This window comes from Fistularia commersonii, chromosome 17 (assembly GCF_037954325.1).
Source record: "Fistularia commersonii isolate RoL2024-O1a breed Wild chromosome 17, RoL_Fcom_v1.0, whole genome shotgun sequence".
NCBI classification, from domain to species: Eukaryota; Metazoa; Chordata; class Actinopteri; order Syngnathiformes; family Fistulariidae; genus Fistularia; species Fistularia commersonii.
The window spans coordinates 14,846,472-14,867,231 of record NC_141300.1 but is presented as its reverse complement, the minus strand read 5'-3'; the positions used below and the strand labels follow the sequence as shown (position 1 = coordinate 14,867,231).

Below are 20,760 nucleotides of genomic sequence, written 5' to 3'. Positions count from 1 at the left end.
CAAAATAATGTGATTTAATATGTGAATGTTGCACAAGACCTTGTGTGTTGAGTTGTTTTTCAAAGATCTATGTTAGAAAAGAGCCAAATAGTCCCAGATTTGTCTTTATGAAAGAAGGATTGCCGGAGAGAATGTATATCTCACTGTACTCTGACCGGCAGATTTTCACATTGTCTGTGTTGAATCAATAAATCCGTCACTCCCGCAGTGATTCCCATGTGGGACAGTCTCTCGATTGTTGCCACTCCTGCAACCAGAAAGACCGATGGCGGCTGGCGATGATGGCGCAATCAAAAGCAGTAAATCCTTGGATCTCATCAAATTAAATGTAGGAGGGATGAAAAACAAAACATGCAACTTTGCTCAACGTGCATGGCCTTAAAATAAGATAAACTTTATTGATCCCCATAGGGGGAATTCTTATGTTACGGCAGCGTAACACAAATCTCAATAAATATGAATATAAATATAAATGCACGGACAATTAGAAGGCGAGAAAATGCAAAAGACATCAACAAATAATTAGACAACAGACGGAACAACAACGGCAAGGATAGGAACGAACATAATGAAAGAAAAAAAAGACAACCAAAGCTAAACGACAACACAGAAAGAGCGACAATAGCAATGACAAGAATAAAATAAATAAGCAAAAACTAGGTAGGATGCAAATGAGATAGTGGCCTTGTACGTATTGTGAGACACCTTTCAGTTTGTTGCTCCATACACTGAGTTTTTCTCCCTCAGGTGAAATCCACTAATCAATCAACCAATCAGTTAACCAATCAATCACAATTCAAAAAAATGGGGTAGCCCCCCGATGCCAATGGAGTTAAAGCGGCCAGAAATAGGCTCACACAAAAGCCCTAAATGATAGTATTTTGAACACTAGATTGAATTCATTCAAAATAATCTCTACTGTTTGGCACCAGGGAAAGAGAGAGAGAGAGAAAGAGAGAGAGAGAGAGAGAGAGAGAGAGAGAGAGAGAGAGAGAGAGAGAGAGAGAGAGCTCTAGAACCTGTTAGAGCGGCGGATGGCTGGGTGACCAGATTAGATCTGTCAGGATTCGCTAATCTGTGGAAGGACGACAGACGCGCCTCACGTCGCTCCTTCGCCCCGCTCCCATTTACCGGAGGCTGCGAGGGGAGTCGGTGTTGACGCGCGTCGGGGAATTTCCCCCTTCCCCTCCTCTCTCCCCCTTATCCCCCTCCCCTCCACACACACACACACATGCACGCGCAAACACACACCTCCCCGTTACAATGGATACCTGCAGGGTACGAGCCTGGGTGCTTCTAGTCCTGCTGTGGCAGGACGCGTCTTGGGCATCACAGTTTCCGACGCAGCTCATGTAAGTAAAGCTCCCATAATCCCGTTTATTCTGAGGAGGGGGTTTGGATGTTGTGGTCCTTTTGTTGCAAGTGTTCGTCCTTCACAGGCGGTATTTTTTTAAGGGGACACTCACGGCGATACGTGTGCGGTTTTTTTTTTTATTTTTTATTTTTCTATTATTTTTTTTTTAATTTTTGTTGTTGTTGTCTGGGGCAGCAGGGTGTTCTGATCGCCTCCATCATCCTGAGGTAAACACTCTTTGCGCCAAGGTGTCGGTGGTTCCCCCTGGGCGATGACCGATGTTGGTCGTGGATGTGTCCACGGACAGCGTGACAGCTTCCCCGGGAGTTGCTGAGAAGTTACGCTGATTCCTCCTGCTCCTCCACACTAATCTTGGGCCCGTTAAAAACACACTAATTATGGCTTGGAGAGTAGTAAAAGTAGTAAAAAAAAAAAAAAAAAAGAAAAAAAAAGCCTCCCCCGCCAACCCAGCAGATCTAACTAGTCCTTTTATTTGAAAAAAAAAACACCAAATGTCAAAAAAATAACAAAAAATTATAGCATCGTACTTGGGACTATTGTCATCCAGTTCGACATGTCCAAAATCTGTATCTGCAAAGCGCTCATTCATGAGGATTTTTCGATTAAACATGTTTGCATCGCCTGTCCGAACACAGCTGAAGCGTTTGAGCGATAGAAATAAGATTAAACACCCATTACAAATTGGAAAACAAAGTTATTAAAATCAATATGCATTCATAGCAACTATACACACAAATGAATTCTGCTTTATGAATAAAATATGTGTCCATTTTATAGTGCAATATTTTAACACAGTTAAAACACATTTTGGGATCTACTTTGTTTCCTTTGGGTCTATATTTACATTGTATGTAAGTGCATACATTGTGTAAATGTGCGCCGCTCTTCCGACTCCTCGGCTCCATTCCAGCAGGGGGCAGTTCTGTGTGGAGTTTGCACGCCGTCCCCCCCCCCCTTTACCCCCCCTGCGTGGGTTCCCTCAGGGTTTTCCGGTTTCCTCCCACAATCCAGAACATGCATTGGCTTAATTAGAGACATTAAACTGCCCAGATGTGTGAAAGAGCGAATAAATGGTTGTTTTTCTTTCTATTCGGCCCTCTGACTGACCAACGTCCAGTCCAGGTTTTTGAGAGCTTCCTGTTCAATAACGACGAGGATTGGTTCCAGGGTCAGCGCTATAGATAATGAATGAATCTTAAAAGTCGTCTTTCTCTCTCTATACAATTTTCCCTCTCTCTCGCTCTCTTTATTTATAATAGATGTCATGTATGAGTTTGCAAAATGAAATCGGTCTTCATCTGAGGCGGTACGCTTAATATTCAAGGTTTCTCAAGGTTTCTCACATTACCTCTTTCCTCATATTAATAATGACCCAACCGACAGGGGAAAAAAAAAAAAAAAAATCTGATGACTCTCATACAAAGCAAGACATCAATACTATTAAAAAAGAAAAAAAAAAAAAAAAAACAAAGAAAAAAGAAAGAACTGGGAACACAGATTGTATCACTAGAACAGCTGTGACACAGATGGGATTCAAGATGAAACACAGTTGCATGGGTACGGAAAGATTTGTGCTGGTGCCGACTGGGAAAATATGATGTGTTTACAAGAGGTCCTAAAATATGCATTTATTTGGAATTCCAACAACTGATGTAATGAAGTAGCATTTTGTCACAGTTTGTGAGGGGATGCTGTGGAGAGGGAAAATCCTGTCAACCACTGTAAACTGCAAAACGGTTTACGGTACTTCTTAGTTGAATGGGTTACACGATGTGGGTGTGGTGGAGACGCTCAACCCTCATCGTCAATTCCCGCTCGAGTTCGTACCCCAGGAATTGATGAGAAAGAAAACTTCCTATCATCCCGTTTATGCTTATTCATCATCTTTCATGTTATGCTATACGCAGTGCATCGAGACACATTTCAAATCTAACAAGCCTGAATATTTATAGCCTTCGGAGGGTACAATCGACAACGCTGACTGGTTTGAAGCCTTGAGACGTACACTAATTCATGTTCACGCATCGGAGATGGAAAGAAGCGAAGGCTGGATCTACCTGAGACACCGGTAATAACGTGACTATCATAAGGTGACCGTACCGTGCGGCGCACCCTGATTTATTGTTCATTTCCTTTCAATGGGACCGCAATACAAACATAAACATCATATTGCTTTAAGGAAGGCTATAAACTAGCGATTAAAATGAACTTATAAGGGCTATATTCCTATCAGCCGTGACATAAATCATCTACTAAAATATAAGTCTTTGCTTGAATGTAAATCAGGTTGATGTTATGGCACCGTTCAACTAAAGTATATAACATTGTCAATCAAATGACTTATTTCGCTGCAAAGTTGGGCAAATGTTGGCGAGCTTCGGCTGCAGGCTTCACGTAATCTAAGCAGCAAGCAAGGCCAGCGAGCATCTATGGTTATATGGTTACATCTAGGATTAACAATTTTTGGTGAAGACAGTTTAGCATATCTTATTTATAAATCCACTTTATTTGGGGATATGCGGTGACTCTCCGTCAAAATAATTCATTAGATATTTTACAACTAACTTGCTACTTAGAAATGAACCTAAACCAACATTGCACAGCCGGCACCTACACACTCCATTCACATCTAACAATTCTAACTTTGTTGCTGAATCACTGTCACACACACACACACACACACACACATACACACACACATACACACTCCAGCCCTTTTCCTGCACGGATGTTCCAAAACACTGCCTCAGCAATGGTCGCGCTATTGTGCGGTTTCGCCCGTTTGCATAAATCCAAACACCAGTGTAATTCCGCCCCAGGGCTCCACAACAGAGACGTGATGTTGAAACATATCAGTGTCAGTCTTTTCAATGACCCGCTCTGCCATTCTGTTCTTCAGTTTCGCGGATATGAGCAGATCGTGCTTTTAACGGCTGCTCAGAGTTCGAATGATCTGTTCCTCTATTCCTCATTCTTTTATTAGGATGCTAAGGCGTCGCACTGGCTTATAATTCTCCTGTTGAAGACCGTGTAATAGACACATCTCTATTTCCCGTAGTCTTCTCAGGGAACTGAGACATATATTTTGAATTTTTTTTTTTTTTTTATTGAAGTCCCTTTTTTTAACACTCTCCGTAGTGAATGTTTTTTTGTCACAAATTGCTTTTAAAAAATTAATACCGACTCATCATGACTGAACTAGATCAGGCGACGATTTTGAGCGCATCATCGCAATTTTTTTTGTGCAGATGAAATGATACTCATTCTGGCCACGAGCAATGATGTGTGATTAAGGAACTTCTAAATTGTCTTCAGAATGTTTTTCTGACTGAAACAGTTACGTCCTGATCCTAACTAGGCCTTAAATAGCATCAAAACGTCATCCTTCGTCATTAATTTCTCATTCTTCGTCGGAATGGCAGACATAACAATAAATAATACATTTAATGGGCGGATAACATCCAAAGTTTCATTTTTGCAACCAGGCTGTGTGTCCTTGACTGCCGTAATATCCGTTCTGATTTCCGATGATGGCGAAAGCTTACACTTTGCTTTAAGCCGGCCGTAAAGATTGCTCTCAGTCAGAATAACGATGTTAATATGACCGTGGCCTCTCTTTATTTTTGAACAGGTGAGAGCTGAAATCAATTTTTTTTTTTTTTTTTTTTTTTATAAAAAGAATAGTGTAAGTGCTCTCTGAAAAATCCTTCCCAGTAGAAAATACATAATAGGGATCATCTGCCTGATAGCAATCTCAAACAGCCCTTTTCATTATTTTCCTTTCACTAAAGGAAATGATTTTTGTCCGATAAATCCTCTCATTTGCTAAGCTACACCTGTTCAAGATGTCAAATCATCATCAAATAGTAGACAAATATATATGACTTTGACCTCCTTCAAAATTATGAAGGAACTATGATTATGTCAAGGTCATGTTGTCTAGTTGTTTTACTTGATCTTTTGGTAGTAACTTATTTTAATATTTTCTTCAATGTCTATAGCAAAGTGAATAAAGCAGGAATGAAAAAGTTTCTTAGAAGTATGACACCATAGGCTTTTCTTGAGTGTGACTCAGATAGTCGGCAGTGTCCCTGGAATTTTTCAGCCATTTATGGAGTTCCATCATTATTTTTCACTACAGACTGTGAAAATACCTTTTTTTGCAAAGTTTTCCAAAAAAAAAAAGCCAAATCTGGGTTGGTCCAAATTTTACATGGAAACCATATCAACTTCATTTTCTTTTTTCAACCATGGCTACCTTGGATATAGATCGGTCATTTGTGTTTTACATGGAGCATTGCTGGTTTATGGCTTTCCCTCTGCTTTGAGTAATTACACTGTTATTTAATACAGTAACCCACTGAATTAAACACTATTGTTTTGCTCACAATTCTCTGGTTCTGATATGATGGCATCAGAACATCTGTCTCTCTTCCACTTGTATTGTCTCTGCCTTTTGCTGTTCTGCTCTCATTTACTCTTCCTGTGTCTGAAAAGGAAAAAAATAACAATGTAGGCCAGAGTCTGACCCAGTTGCCTTTTGTATGTGAATGTGGTGTGTGTGTGTGTGTGTGTCTGTGTGTTTAATTATACAGGGTTGTATCAGAGAATGCAATAATCAAAACACAGAAGCCAGAGCAGAAAAAAAATGTTGCTACCTCAGCTCAACACCAATTAGTCTATTACTGGTGCTGCATTTTTGAAGTTCCATTTGTAATTGTATTGGCAATGTGAGGGCTGGCATTAAAAAAACAAAAACAAAAGCAAAACAAAACAAGCAAGACATGATATGAAGAGTTCTCAATTTATTCATCTGAATCATTAAGAGAATAAAAGTTATGAAAGGAAGAGGAGTATCATTCTAGTAATGTTCTCTCTCTCATTGTTTAAACGTTTTATACTAACATCTAATTGCATTAATATGGGCTACATATCATTACATTATTAAGGAACCATAAGGTTTTCTCCTAACATGACAGGAATTACAGTCATAGTAAAACTATAAAATATGTTCATGGTTTCTGGCATCCCTTTAATATCAGTTAGTAGCTATATATTGCAGTGAAGGCAATAAAATAAAAACAGCATGCCCACACGGTTGCAAAGGGTTACATTTCGTTTCCCGAGCTTTCTCGCTCTGAACCTTCTTTATTTCTGAATTTATTTTGACCCTGATGTACTTTAGCCGTTTCTTGTCTTGCGGTTTGTGCGTCTGCACCGCTCCAATATGAATTTTTACCACCTCTTATCAACTGTAACGACCCAGATTAGATGCTGTGCACTCATTGCACTTCTAAGGAATATTTTTGTGGGTGTGGACATACGTTTCCTAGTTTTCTATGCTTATTTAATGTGTGTATGCAAGTTTAATATGTTGACTCCCATTGGAGAATTCCAGAGCACGGTCTGTGTTAATGTAAATGCATAACAATGAGAGCATCTGTATCTGTTGTCTGTTCGTACTAAACAAGGTAACACGGACTAAATTCATGTGTGTATTTTATATTTACATGCAACTGTAAATATAAAATAAGTCATTTGGATGCACTTTATTAAAAAAAAAAAAACAGTAGAAGGATTGCAGAAGTATTGCATGAGAATTAAACGCACAACTGGTAATATAACACAATCTTATCGTTAACAGCTATTAAACCCATTAGCTAATACGTTGTGTGATGACTGATTCGTTTCAAAATAGTATTATTATTATTGTTAATTTCTTCAATACAAGCAGCCCTCTTAGATAAAGATGAAATCCAATATGTGGATGCAAGAGGCTGGACATTGAGATTCTCTTTAATATACATAGAAGCGCATTGATCCGGCGCACCTCCTATCTCACGCTTGCCCGTTCACATTACTGTCACCAATAACAAAACTGACTTGTGTCTCATTGGTTACTTTATTGTTTGAACCCACAGAAATTTAAGGTATTGGTTGACATGCAGTGACACATGTTTTATTGGATCCTGCTTGATTGCATGACCCCGACACAGTGCTTCTCTTTGACTGTTTGTTCAGATGATTTCGGCCCGAATGGCTTTGCTGGATTCTTCTCTTTTGCTCCACAGGATTAAAGAATGGGTTGACCAGATGCAAAAAGAACTTGTCACACTGGCAGACACGGCAACGGCTGGAATGACTCTCACTCAGGTATCAAATGCGACACAGTCCTGTTTAGAAATATAGAATAATCAACATTTGAATGCGCTATAGTACCTGTATATGTGCTAGAACTAAAATGTGAATTGTTTTTTTTTTTTTTTTTTTTACTTCGATGAGTGTTGCGTTTTTCCAACATACAGGACTGTCTAAGAAAATTAGAATATTGTGATAAAGCTCTTTATCTTCTGGAATGCAATTAAAAAAACAAAAATTACTTTTTCATGATATTGTAATATTTTGAGATAGGATTGTTGAATTTTCTAAAGATGTAAGCCATAATCAGCAATATTAAAATAATAAAAGGCTTGCAATATTTCAGTTGATTTGTAATGAATCCAGAATGTATGACATTTTTGTTTTAGATAATATAGTAGATAAAGAACTTTATCACAATATTCTAATTTTCCGAGACAGTCCTGTATATATAATTCTCGGTTTCATGATTGCATCGTCTTCCGCTTTAGATTTTTCTGAGAAACCAACACCTGTTTACTGTGGAGCAAAATGATGCAGAGGAGCTGGTTGCTCGGGCAGCCAGGAAGATTGAACAGCTGCTGCGAAAGAGGTCTGCTGCTTTGGAGGTGAGACTCACAAGATGTACACATGTATATTACATAACCAAGGCACGTATGGAAAATTTGTTTCACTTTGCGGTTTGAATATTAGTGTTTACTTTGCTTGCAGTTGCAATCGGAGAAAGACAGTAAAGACAAGTTTATGTTTTAGTGATGAAGGCGATCTTATTGACTACAGCATAATGACAGTCATCAAAAATGGACCTTCTTGAATCTAATACAAATTGTATATATGCGTTTTAGAAGAAGACATATATGCCTGCATGCCTGGGCCCGGCTGCGCACACACACACACACACACACACACACACACACACACACACACACACACACACACACACACACATACACACACACACACACACACACACACACACACACACACACACACACACACACACACCCAAAGGACTGTTTTGCCCACCTGCAAAGGTTTTTGGCAGGATTTTGACAAGGAGAAAGGAAACAAGTCTAACCCTTGTCTCACAAACAACACAGTTCTTTAGTGATACTGTGTACTCTTACTTTCAGCCAACATTGCAACAGCATCGTTTTCATATCATATACCAACAAAACAATGAAATACTTTTCTGGCATCTTGGTCACAATTGCAAAAAAAAATACTGCCTGGAAGAAAATCAAGGCTATGGGAGTTTCTGTGTTAGTTGTGCACTTCACTTATATATGTGTGTACATGTATACTCATGGAAATGACGTAAGATATTGGGCAACAGATTGACATAGACAGTGTGCTGCTAAAATGCTTCTATGTTTCAGATCTTGAAATTTAAATACAGCCATAAACAACCAGAAGCAAAGCATAACTAGATAACTAGGGCTGAGAGCCCAAAGAAATAAACTGTAAAGGTACCTTTCCATAATCACAAGTATATATGGTCTTTTATTACATGACAGCATGACGTTACATTCAAAACATGTGACTTTTGTCCCTGTTTCTTTGGCTATTATATATTTATATATAAAAAAAGAATTAAAAAAAGATGAAATAAATTTTAATGTACTTTGTAAATAGAGGAAAGCTGTGACTACTCATTTGCAGCAGACAAATCTGATATTCATATCAGAATAAGCACAGATAGTGTTTATTTTTGTATAGTGTACAATGAAACTCTTACTTTGCTGTTCGTAGTGCAGTTGGATTTGTATTAAAGTCATAATAAATATGCTCCTCTTATGTTATTATGGATGATTATGCATTGGAGAAAGTACCGAGAGCCAGTCTTATACTCGAGTGGGTGAGAAGCGTGGACTGAAATCTTTTAGGATTCATTGTGATATCGAAAGCTCTGACCCTTGGGAGATTCACTCCTTCCACACTTTTCTTCTCAAACCCAGAACTGGGTCAGTGATGTTCGTCTATTGTTTTCCTTTAGAAATGCACAGCGTCCCTACTACGCCCTCCTTATCTATCCTGCTTTTACGGATGTCAGCGTTTTCTTTACTCAGTGGGAAGAACAACTGAGTGTTTATGAATGGTTCTAGACATCTCTCCTGACACGTTGATGTTGTTATCATATTTGGTGATATGAGGCGCATTAACTTCTAGGACAAAATTTACTTAGCGAATCAACCAAGGGGGAAAAAAAAACGGAAATCTTGGTTTCGAACTTGATGCGCAATCATGTGTTTGTCTTAAGGATAGGGCGTATTTGATTGTCCGCCAAACCCCCTGACATCGATCACTTCTCACTCTTTATTGCATCTTTGTGTCTCATCCTCTCCTGTGAGTAACCTCCAGGCACACTGATATTGGATTGTCTGACTGCAGATATGTGGATGGGGAGATAAACAGATGAATGAGTGTCTGGTTCGGAAATAACGGCAAATACATGAGTATGACGGATAGATAGATTAATGGATAGAGTGAGCAGATAAAGATGGCAGCTCACACTGCAAAGTCAGAATTGCTAGAAATTATAGTTATAACTTGAACCTTCATTGATAGAAATGTACTATTTTTAATGATGTTTTAGTTAAATAAGAACAATGGCAAGAAACGAGCTAACTTTACGGTAGATACTGTCACCGGAGGTGAAAAGTAATAATGTACACTGTTGGTTTATTGCAGAAATTTGATTGTAGACTTAATCTTATAGGATGAAATGATAAGATATTATATACAATAATAGGTGGCGTTGTGGCGGTTAAAGTGGCCGCCCTTTGAATCGAACATTCCTGGTTTCATCGCCGGCTCGTCCTGGCCCGTTGACGTGTTGGAGAACAAAACGCTGAACCCCTAACAGCTTCCACTCATGGTTCATCCATGATGGGATAAACGCAGTGGTCGAATGTGGCTGATGTCGTGGATGTTCCACCTGGTTCTGTGTTGGTTCCCTTCACTTTTCCTCCCAACAGTTCAAAAACATGCAGCGGGTTGATTGGAACAATCGAGGAAATTGTCCAGATGTGTGAATGAGAAAGAGAATGTTTGTCTCCGTAAGTGACCCCACAATTGACCGGCAACCAGTCCAGTGTGTACCCCGCTTCTGGGTGCGTGGATGGTGACGTCCGGTGTCTATCCAAGCCGTTGTGAAATGACTAGAAACTCATCCTGGTTTTGACTTTTTTATAATCTCTCTTTCGGCCTCTAATTCTTCTGTTTGCTTCTGCATGATCGATGACCTTTGCAAGTCCTGGGTTTAAATAGCCACAGGTATGTTAAACAAGTTTGTGTCTATGCATGTCTCCCCGTGCTGCCATAAATAAGTGTGGGGCAGAGTGTAACATACATTATTAATCAATTCTTGGCTGCATACTTTATCAAAGGTTTTACAATACAGGCTCTGGCTTGATATCAACGGGACACGCGCTTTCTGCACATAACCCCTTTAATAAATCTCAGCCTGAAAATCTCAACTGTTTTCCAGTCTAAATGTGCTAGAATGTTTGCCATTGTTAGAGTTTCCAGTAGCTCAGTCTTTTAGAGAAAATAAAAAATTAGGTTGACCAGGTATGATAGGAGTTAATAGTTAATCGTATGATAATAGTTGAAACGGCTCGATTATCTTTCCAGAGATTTTTGTTATTAAAAACTATCATTGCTAGCATACATTTGTTATGAATATTTTATATCTTCTTAACCACAGGAGGGGTCGGAGTTACAGTGTTCTCTCCATGCTTTCCTTATGATGAATAAATCATGCATGTTATGAGAATAAGTAGAGACGTTCAACTGTCAATAAAAATGGGAGTATTAAGTCTGTGATTCGCTACCATCGTATTATAGCAGTAACCTATCACACCTGTCATTCAGTGAAGGCTGTAAAACTGGCTACATATTGTGCCGCATAACAGTTTTTCAGGCACAATGTGTTCTTGTCACATCTGTAGGCCAAAGGCTTTATAATACCCCTCATTGCTGATAGACAATTTTTTTCGTTTTATTTTAGAAAAATAACAAACATGTAATTTTAGTATTTATTGTGCATTTCCAGTCACCTATTTAATAGAAATGTCAGATGAATATAGTTTATAATTTGTGGAACTTCACTGAGTAAAAGGCTGATTTCAAATTTTGCTGATGTTGTGCTCTATGTATAACTGAATGTGATGAGAAAGGCATTTCTTCCTCTAAAAATGTTTATAAATCTAAAGAAGAAAGGGAGAGGGTAGAAGGACCACAAATGTTTATCAAATATAGTTGACTACCTTAAAAGCATGCAAGGTGCCTGAGGCCAGATCCAATTATTTTAGCGCAAGTTTCCCTCCTCCCTCACCCGTCTGTTCGTTCCTAATCTTGCCGTCTATGTACACTGTAATTAAGCCTTAATTATTAACCAAACTATTAAAGTATAGGGCCAAAGAAGTAAAGCTTCCAGACACTGTTATATTGCATAAAATTGTCATGAATAATCCACCTCCTTCTTCCCCACACACATACATGTCCACTGCTGCTACTACAAACTTGGCATTGAACTGTAATATATATTTTCATTTTTACAGCCCAGTACTTCCCTTGCATCTCTTAAGATTAAGCCCCGTGTGCATTGACAAAGTAGATGGCCTTAAACATTACTTACAGAAAAAAAATAATAACATAGTGTTGGTTTTTGAAATCACACTTACTTCCTTTACACTGAATTTGTTGTTTCTGGCAAATAAATGCATATTTGAATAATCTGCCATTTCTGGGCGTTGGACTGATCCCATTCTAATGTCAATAAGACAAATTCTTTTCAAAATATGGTTTTTAAAATTTTCTGTGTGTCAAGGGTTTGGAGGGATCGAAGAAAAATGGGCTGAGAAAGTAATTACAGCATTGAGAGGGAAAATGGAAAAAAAGTATTACAAGGCAGGTGCTATGAAGGATATTTGTTGGGAAATGGATCCTCCGAGGAAACGTTTTGCTTATAGTTTGATCTTTATGAATAAAAATGACTGTAAGGCTTTGGGGGCTCGTGTATGTAAGTATTGTTATTTAAATGTGTCCTCTCACATCCATTCTTTATGATGTTTATAACAAATACCTACATTCGGATACATGCTGGATCAACTTTTATCGTTTCAAAACATACAATTCATTGCTTTGGGTAATATCTTCAAATCAGAGAACAGTGTGTGAAAGTTAATGAAGACAAATTATCTTTCTTGAAAAAACAAAATGGGAACTCCCCCAAAGTCCAATGTTTGGTCCATTGTTATTTTTTATTTTTATAAATGTGAGTTGCTTGTTTTATGCAAGTGATATGGCGAGATTTGCTAAGTTGCTAAAGATGCCTTGAAGATGGTCATCGATGGTGGCAACATAATCATCTTGCACTGAATTTGAAAAAAAAAAAGAAAAAAAAAATTGAAAATCCCTTTACAAAATGAAGAAATAGAGAACTTTAGATTTAGATTTTTTTTTGAAGCATAAATTTAGACCCACCTCTTTATTGTAACATCAACACCTACATTAGCATCGGTATCTATATCTAAACCCAACCAAAATAAAAGCAGAGTTTGTATTTTCCCCATCTTTCTTTTCGAAATGAGAAATCGCATTCCTCCACTGACCCTCCAGTGGAAAAAAAAAAAAAAAAGACTTTTCTTCAGGTTCATTGAAAAACTCAAAAAATGATGAGAAAAGGGTTCTAATCAGTATGAGACGCAGGCTCGGGCGTGAGAACATGTGGCTGTAACCAGACTCACCATTGCAGTACAACCAGGCTCTGAAAATATTGGATAGAAAGCCCATTCATTTGCATCAGTGCCAAATACTATAAAAGTATAATTTTCTGAACTTTTAAAGCTTCATCAATTTTTGTTTTCTCAAAAAGAATTTCCAATGTTTCAAATGTCTACACATCCAAAGAAAGGACAATAAGGGGATCCCCCAGTTACCAAGATGTTATTGTTCTAGTTGATCTGTATCTTTACCAAGCTACATAAAAATGCTAATGAAATCTCTCAACATATCTTAGTGTGGGTAAAATTGTAAAAAAATGTTTTTGTCACGATACTGTCCAGGTAGGGATCTCATGAAGTTTACCGTGCAGTGCAAAAAAATGCAAGTAGCTAAATTTTTTGTCAACTGCCGTTCACTATAGACCGGCGAACTGATCGTCAGCTTCCTCCAAAGTTAACACTTTGCAAACTGTATCCGTCATCAACCCAACATGCGTTGCGTCGATAAAACCATGGCTGCGAGGGTAAATTACAATATGGATTATAAATTACAATTTTGAAAGAAATAACAATTCTTTGTGTTTTTTAACAATACGTTTGAGTACAAGACAAACATTAAATCACGTTCATGCCAATTAGTCCTGCCAGGCAGGGTTCCATTTAACAGAATAACCAAGGGCGTGATGAATTGTAACCGTAAAATACCACATCATAAATCTACAGTTGGTCTTCTTTTTTCTGTCCAGGGGCCGTCAACCCTGTAACACATTGACAACTAAAATTCAATTAATTCCAGGTTTGAAATGGTTCACAACAAAGGTTAAGTGCTGGTGAGAAGGACAAAAAAAAAAAAGCTTCATCCATAAATTTTCAGTGTCTCGATGGAGGCTTCATTTGACTTTTTTGATTGTTAAGAATTGCAGTATTTTGAGGAATGTATTTTGATGAACTGTGTAAGGTAGTTTCAGTATGTTTACAATTTTAAAGGCCCATCGATATGGTTGCATATGAGAACTATGGTCTTTGATTGTATACTAGTAACATGTGAATTGTTTTTATTGAATTGAGTTTTTTGTATATTGTTCATGTGAAAGAAAATCAGCAATTGCTATAGAGTCCTTATGCAGAACATCCATTACATTCTTTGTAATGAAACTACGTTAACATCTATTTTATCCTAGTCCATACTATTCAAGTCTAGTTTAGTCTATTCTGTTTATAAACCATTTGTACGTCGGGACACCGTGATTATAATCGCGCGTCCTGTCATAACAATCTGATCTCAAACAAACCTAGCGGCCGACAACCTCAAGTAAAATACGTCGATTCTGAGGGGAAGGAATTGAGGATGTAGCTCAGAGTTAGTGGCTCCCCATATCTGGTGGATGAAAAGTGTCTTCCAGTTGCTGCACCAGACATGCTCGTCTCCCTGCATCTGAGAGTGATGGATTTTATTGGGGAAGAGTAGAATTTCCACCCGATGCTTCCTCCAACTGGTTTCATTTTAATGCGTCATTTGAATAATTTAGATTTTTTTCAAGCCCCAGGCAGTAGGTTACATCTAATCCCTGGCCACTGATTGGTGACTCATATTTGGCTGTGGAATTTGGATTGGACCTGCTGCCCTTTAACTGCAGTAAGACCACGTCCAGCTTATTTCCCAGTGCTAACAGCCATACTGCCACTGATTCGAAACATCTGCCCGCTTCGTCTCCTGCGGGGGTTTGTGGTCTTCTGTCTTGCCATCTCTTGGGATTCTATGGCAGCTGTTTTCTTTTTGCTGCGCGCCCTCATCTCTAATCTAAATGTGACCCCGCCCTTTATGTTGTTTTCAGCACCTCTACGGTCAGAAATGTCTGAACCTGCCTGGCAAAAAAAATATCACATCCACTCCACGGCTGCAGTTTTTATCCAATTGTAAACCTATCAGCAGTCGGAAAAATATGAATAGTTTTTGCACATCACCGACAGGATCTTAACACCGAGAAACATTGCTCTGTCAATACTTTGGTGATGCGCGATCCCTCCTCCTATATCAATTCCATATTTGCAAACGCCCCATTTTTGGGTTGCTGAAGCAGCAATATTATATTTGTGGAGATCATGTTCTGACTCCCAATGCGTCAACAGCCTGATGAATGGGGAAGGTTCCCTTAGTTATGTCTACATCAACATCTATACCTATATCTATTTTCCACATCTTTCTGTCCTAAATGAGAAATTGCATTCCTCTACTGACGCTGCACTCAAAAATGGATGCTTCTCTGACAAAAATGAGAAGAAAAAGGGGCTCTGGAGCGAAAAACTGTAGTTGTGGACACCCTCGATTTAAACAAGCACATTTCATTGTGTTAACGTCGAAAGAAACATTTGTAATGTAATTATACACCGCAAAATACAAAACACGAGATCCACTTTTAGCAATGCTTTATCAGAAAAAATATGATGTGATCCTTTGTTTATGAAGTTTGCGATTTAGGCAATAGGAGGTATTGATTTGAGGAGGATTTGTGATGCGACTTTTCGTGCATCAAGCAGCCAATTTCAGACTTAGTCAAGGAGAATAAGGACATTTCCTGCACTTTTGCAACACTTTTGACAAATTAAATTCACAAAATCATGGAGAAATGGGGGGAGGGGAGCGTAATTTATCCTGAATTGATTTTAGCAATAATTTATAATAATAACATCAATTTAATAAAAATAGTAACAAATAGACGATCACAATACAAGATAATTTAATAATGATAATAAAAATATTATTATTAATAATGATAAAATTGTGGAAAGTCGTGTTAACAAAACTATGCGCACTTAGTTAAAGAAACCGTGAAAAATGTGAACATGACTTACATGTTTATTATACTGACATCTAAAATCAGAGGAATAGCTGCTTTGTCCCGACCATGTTGTACTTTCAACTCTCATTAAATGTCCCTTGATGACTGTGTTTTTGTTTTTCACTTGTTTTGAGTTTTTACATGAAAGCACTCAGAAGACATGATGCAACTGCACTTGATTTTCTTCCATGGAAGGCGTTTCATCCGAGAGGCTTCTTCAGTTCGAGATGAAACGAGGTGAAACGTCTTCTCATGGAAGACGATTTTGACAAGAATTAACCACGACCTGGATGACAGAGAACCCTCCCGATCAATAATTCATTGACCTTGAAAATGACTCATATAATACATAAATACCTCAGTAATCAGACCTGTTGTGAAATACATGATGTACAGGGTATCAATTGATTGAGAGAAGCGAGTCATACTGATTACAAGAATTGTGAAAAAAAGGTTCTAGTAAATAATAAACAGTTTAAGCAAGTTCAGCAATCAGCTCTATTTATTTATTTATTTATTTGTTTATTTATTTATTTATTTATTTACTTATGTATTTGTTTGTTTGTTCGTTTATTTTTTTTTATTTGATTTTTAATATTTATTTATTTGTTTGTTTATTTATTTGTTTGTTTGTTTGTTTGTTTGTTTTCAATATTTATTTATTTATTTTTACTTTTAATATTTATTCTAATATCTTAGTAGCCTGACAATAATTCTTACACAGTGACAGCTGGGATCGGCTCCAGCGCACCCTGAGTGCAGGATAAGCAGTATGGATAATGAATGAATAAAAATAAAAGAATGAATGAATGAATTAATAAATGGATGGATTTAGTTTTAATTAATTTGGATTTCAATAAAACAAAAAGGGAATTTAGCTGCCAGTTTTTAGTCAGTGAGAATTAATGATGAGCCACATATTCCCTCTTGTCGGATATATTCTGGACGTGAAACAGCAGTCAGGGTATTTACACTAGTTGAATTGTCAACAGAGTAAGAGAATATCCGACTCGGAACAAATAAACACACAATCCGCATGGTACAATTACACAACAACGACACTGTTATTTAATTGATCATTTGATTTAATTCTATAACATCTGCTTGGGGGTGGGGGGGGTGGAGTTAGCTGTGGACAAATTGACCGCAAAGATGCCGACGAACATCAGTGCATTTTAACATGAAATGACCAATAATCAGTAGCCACAGCTCATTCATTCATTCATTTTCCACTCCGCTTATCCCGCTGTCAGGGTTTTGGGTCCATCTCAGCTGTTACTGGGCCAAAGTTGGACTTCAACCCTGACCGACACATATAAAGACCAGCAACAATCCTCTCTCTCTCTCTTAGCAACACTATGCAATATAAATTAATGTTTCTACATATCCTATGATTACCCACTTCATGCCTGTCATTAATTCAGTTGTCTGAAGGTTTTGTGTGAGTTTCTTAAGTGTTCATTGTGTCGCTTGTGAATTTGTTTAAAAGTCATTTTTTTTTATTTGTTGCAAGTGCAGAGCCATACTTTTAATAATCTGTTGTCTGCTGTCACCGTGTTAAAATAATGAGCACAAGATGTGATATTAGGGTGTTTTCGTGTGTGTCTGTGTGTGTGTGTGTGTGTGTGTGTGTGTGTGCGTGTGTGTGTGTATATATTTGTGTGAATGTAATGCAGTAATGAGGAGAAGCTATGATATGATCAGAGATCTTCAAGTCCCCAGAGCAGATGTTACTCAGCCTCCCATCTCTTGCTCTGCACCGATCATATTAAATAGACAAGTGGTGTGTATGTGTGTGTGTGTGTGTGTGTGTGTGTGTGTGTCTGTGTGCTTGCTTCACTTATAGCGTGTATGAAAGCGAATGCAAAAAGACAGAGAGCGGAGAGTGACGGTACTTTTACTTTTCCAGGGACAGGACTACTCATTGAGAAAAAAAAAAAAAACGCAATGAAGTTATTCTTTATTATTGTTATACAGTCGTGTCAGACTTTTTTTTTTTTTTTTCCTAATCCGCCATGCGTTTGGCACCCTGCAAATTCTCCCCTCTGGGACTAATAAAGAGTGTCACATATTTTATCATAATCCACAGCATACCCACTTTTACAGTGAATTAGTTTGTCCAGAAAGTCATAACCTTTAACTGTGAGGAAAGTGAATAATAGTGATTAATAAAATGTGCGATAATTACAATCGCCTTTTTGTCTGAGACGATGATTTCAGTAGTTTGTCAGTATGGAGACGTATTCTAAAAACCTCTCACGAGCAGTGTTGCTGTACATTTCTTTGATAACTCCGACAAGTATATTTTTATATTCTCTCTTAGAAGGAGAGACATCTGGAGTATTTTCCGTGACTGGTATCTGGTGAAGTGGCGCACAAGAAGCGATATAAGTCGGACGGTAGGAGATAAACATCTCAGATGTTGACTTGCAAGAACCAAACAGACAAAAAGGAAAAAAAAAAAGGGACGGGGAGCAGCTGTATATTTACGCTTCCCTTCGGAGGTTTGGCCTCTGAGAGAAGCCATGTGCAGGAGCTCCGCGTTCCCCTGGGCTCTCACAGCTGCAGATGCTGCCTGCTCCTCTCTTTGTTATATTCCCTTTTTTCATTCACTCATTTCACCTCCCTCTCTTTATTCTTTTATGTCTTCTTTTTTTTTTTTTTGTTCTTGCTTCTTCTGCCACCTGTGCCTCTTGCATGGCCTGCCCCCGGCCTCTTCATCTTTCATATGATGCTTCTTTTGCTCTTCGTTCGCTAGGGGACTCCCCCTTTACTCTTTGTGATCCTCTCTGACCCTGTCCGCTCCTTTTAATTTCAAATTTCTATTGTTTTCTTTTTCTGTCAGTCCTCTTCTTTTTTTTTTTTTTTTTTTTTCGTATTGTGTTCAGTTATGCTTCCCTAAATACAACAAATTGAATCATTAATCATTTACATGGGAGGTTGTATTCAATTCAGATTTTGGTATCATTCTCATTTTTCTGCAACCAAAACCCATGTGATTATCTGACCAATGTCTCTAACATCAGTCAGGTTGGTTTTATTATTTCTAGGAACAATCTCATCATGAGTGTAATTACATGATTTTTTTTTTTCTCTTTGGACTTGTCATCCTCTTTTCCCATCTGTTCATAATACGTCTTCTACTTAATCTTTTTCGAATTCTTCCGATTCTGCTACTCATAATGGTCCGTTACACCTTTTTCCATTTTGATTTTCCTGTCATTTCTTTCCGTTCGGGCTCATAATCGAGAATAAATAACCGGAAGACACATAAGAGTGAACGCTGGCGTAAAATGATCTTGGAGGCTGTTTCGACTAATGCAAATACTTCTCGGTGAAGGGTGACGACGTCGTGGCCGTAATGGACAGTTGATTTCATACGAGCGGAGTATTTTGTCACATACATTGATAAATATAACGTCACCTTGACTTTCCTGTGTACGAGTCTGTTCACTATATGCATGTTAGGGTAACAAGAAGAATAACCACCAAGTCTGTTGAGATCAAGACAGAAATAACTTTGTCAAGGTGACAGCATCCGCATGATATAACAACCACTCATTTCCACAGTCTGAATAGCATTTTTATACCATCTATATCTGCAGTTATCAGTTTTCATCCTGGGAGTCACAAATACTAAGCCACACCTTCTACTCTTGCATTGGACTTGCACATCAGTGTTTGCGGTTTACGTTGACTTTTAGTACATTCAGCGACTCAATCATATATATAGATTTTTTTTCTGTTTCCCTTCTCAATGAATTTCACCCGTCAGTTTTCTCTTACCTCCGTGGATTTCAGTACTTGTCTCCTCGTATTCCAGCGGCCCCATTCCCTCATTAAGGTTACAATGCACTCGTTGCAAGTGACAGAGTGACTCATTATGTTGTGGCGCTTGAGTATCTCTGCTGCCATAACTGAGGGAGTGAAAGTGACAGAGAGAGAGAGAGAGAGAGAGTCTAATGAGTAAATCAATCAAGCGTGTTACTGGGTGGACACCCATTAACTAAACAGCTGCAGCGCTAAAAATTGGTGTGCTTCAAGTGACCGTGCTGATAAATTCCCGGAGATCCCTGCCAATTTTAGAATTTATAAGTGTTGTGCGTTAAATGCTTTGCTTAAAACTGTGACAAATTATATTAGTCGATAATATCGTGAACAGAGATGTCAATTATATACATCTCAGGAATATTTTGGTTTAAATTCATTTAATAAATTACCCTTACGCACAAAAAGAGGGGAACATGACTGGCACTCGGAGCAAGAGAATTATGTATTATGTCGTGTATTTGCAAGTGTATTTGCAGTCCCTATGTCCTCTATTGTAAGTTGCTTTGGATAAAAGCGTCTGCCAAATGTAATGTGATGTAATTATATTAATATTTGCTGTGGTTTTTTAAGGGTGTAAATAATACTGTTTCCCAGCATAAGGCAGGTAAGCTAAAAAAAACAAAAAAACAAAAGAACTGATCTGTAAACAACCCGCGCTACGACCGTCCTCTAGCATCCTTTTATTTTGTTAGCGTAAAGTTCTCTCAGCTCTCCAGCTGAAAAGCAGTTTGGTCAGCGGAGCATTTGATGATGAAAAATATAAAATATCCTGAAACATCAAAACAGATCAAACAGGCCGTCTAACTTTCAAACTCGATTTTGTCTGGTGTCTTTCATTCTGTATTCC

General features: G+C 38.1%; 1 protein-coding gene across 1 annotated transcript in view; it reads left to right on the top strand.

The window, feature by feature from the left end:
- Positions 1 to 1,192: 1,192 nt before the first annotated feature.
- The window catches only part of LOC147225316 (voltage-dependent calcium channel subunit alpha-2/delta-1), a 58,232-nt gene continuing 38,664 nt past the window's right edge, over positions 1,193 to 20,760 (top strand). Inside the window, exons 1-3 of the mRNA XM_086163802.1 lie at positions 1,193 to 1,352; positions 7,447 to 7,528; positions 8,005 to 8,121. Coding sequence (XP_086019928.1) covers positions 1,264 to 1,352; positions 7,447 to 7,528; positions 8,005 to 8,121 — 288 coding nt within the window. The 5' untranslated portion in view covers positions 1,193 to 1,263. The remainder of the gene's footprint in view (positions 1,353 to 7,446; positions 7,529 to 8,004; positions 8,122 to 20,760) is intronic.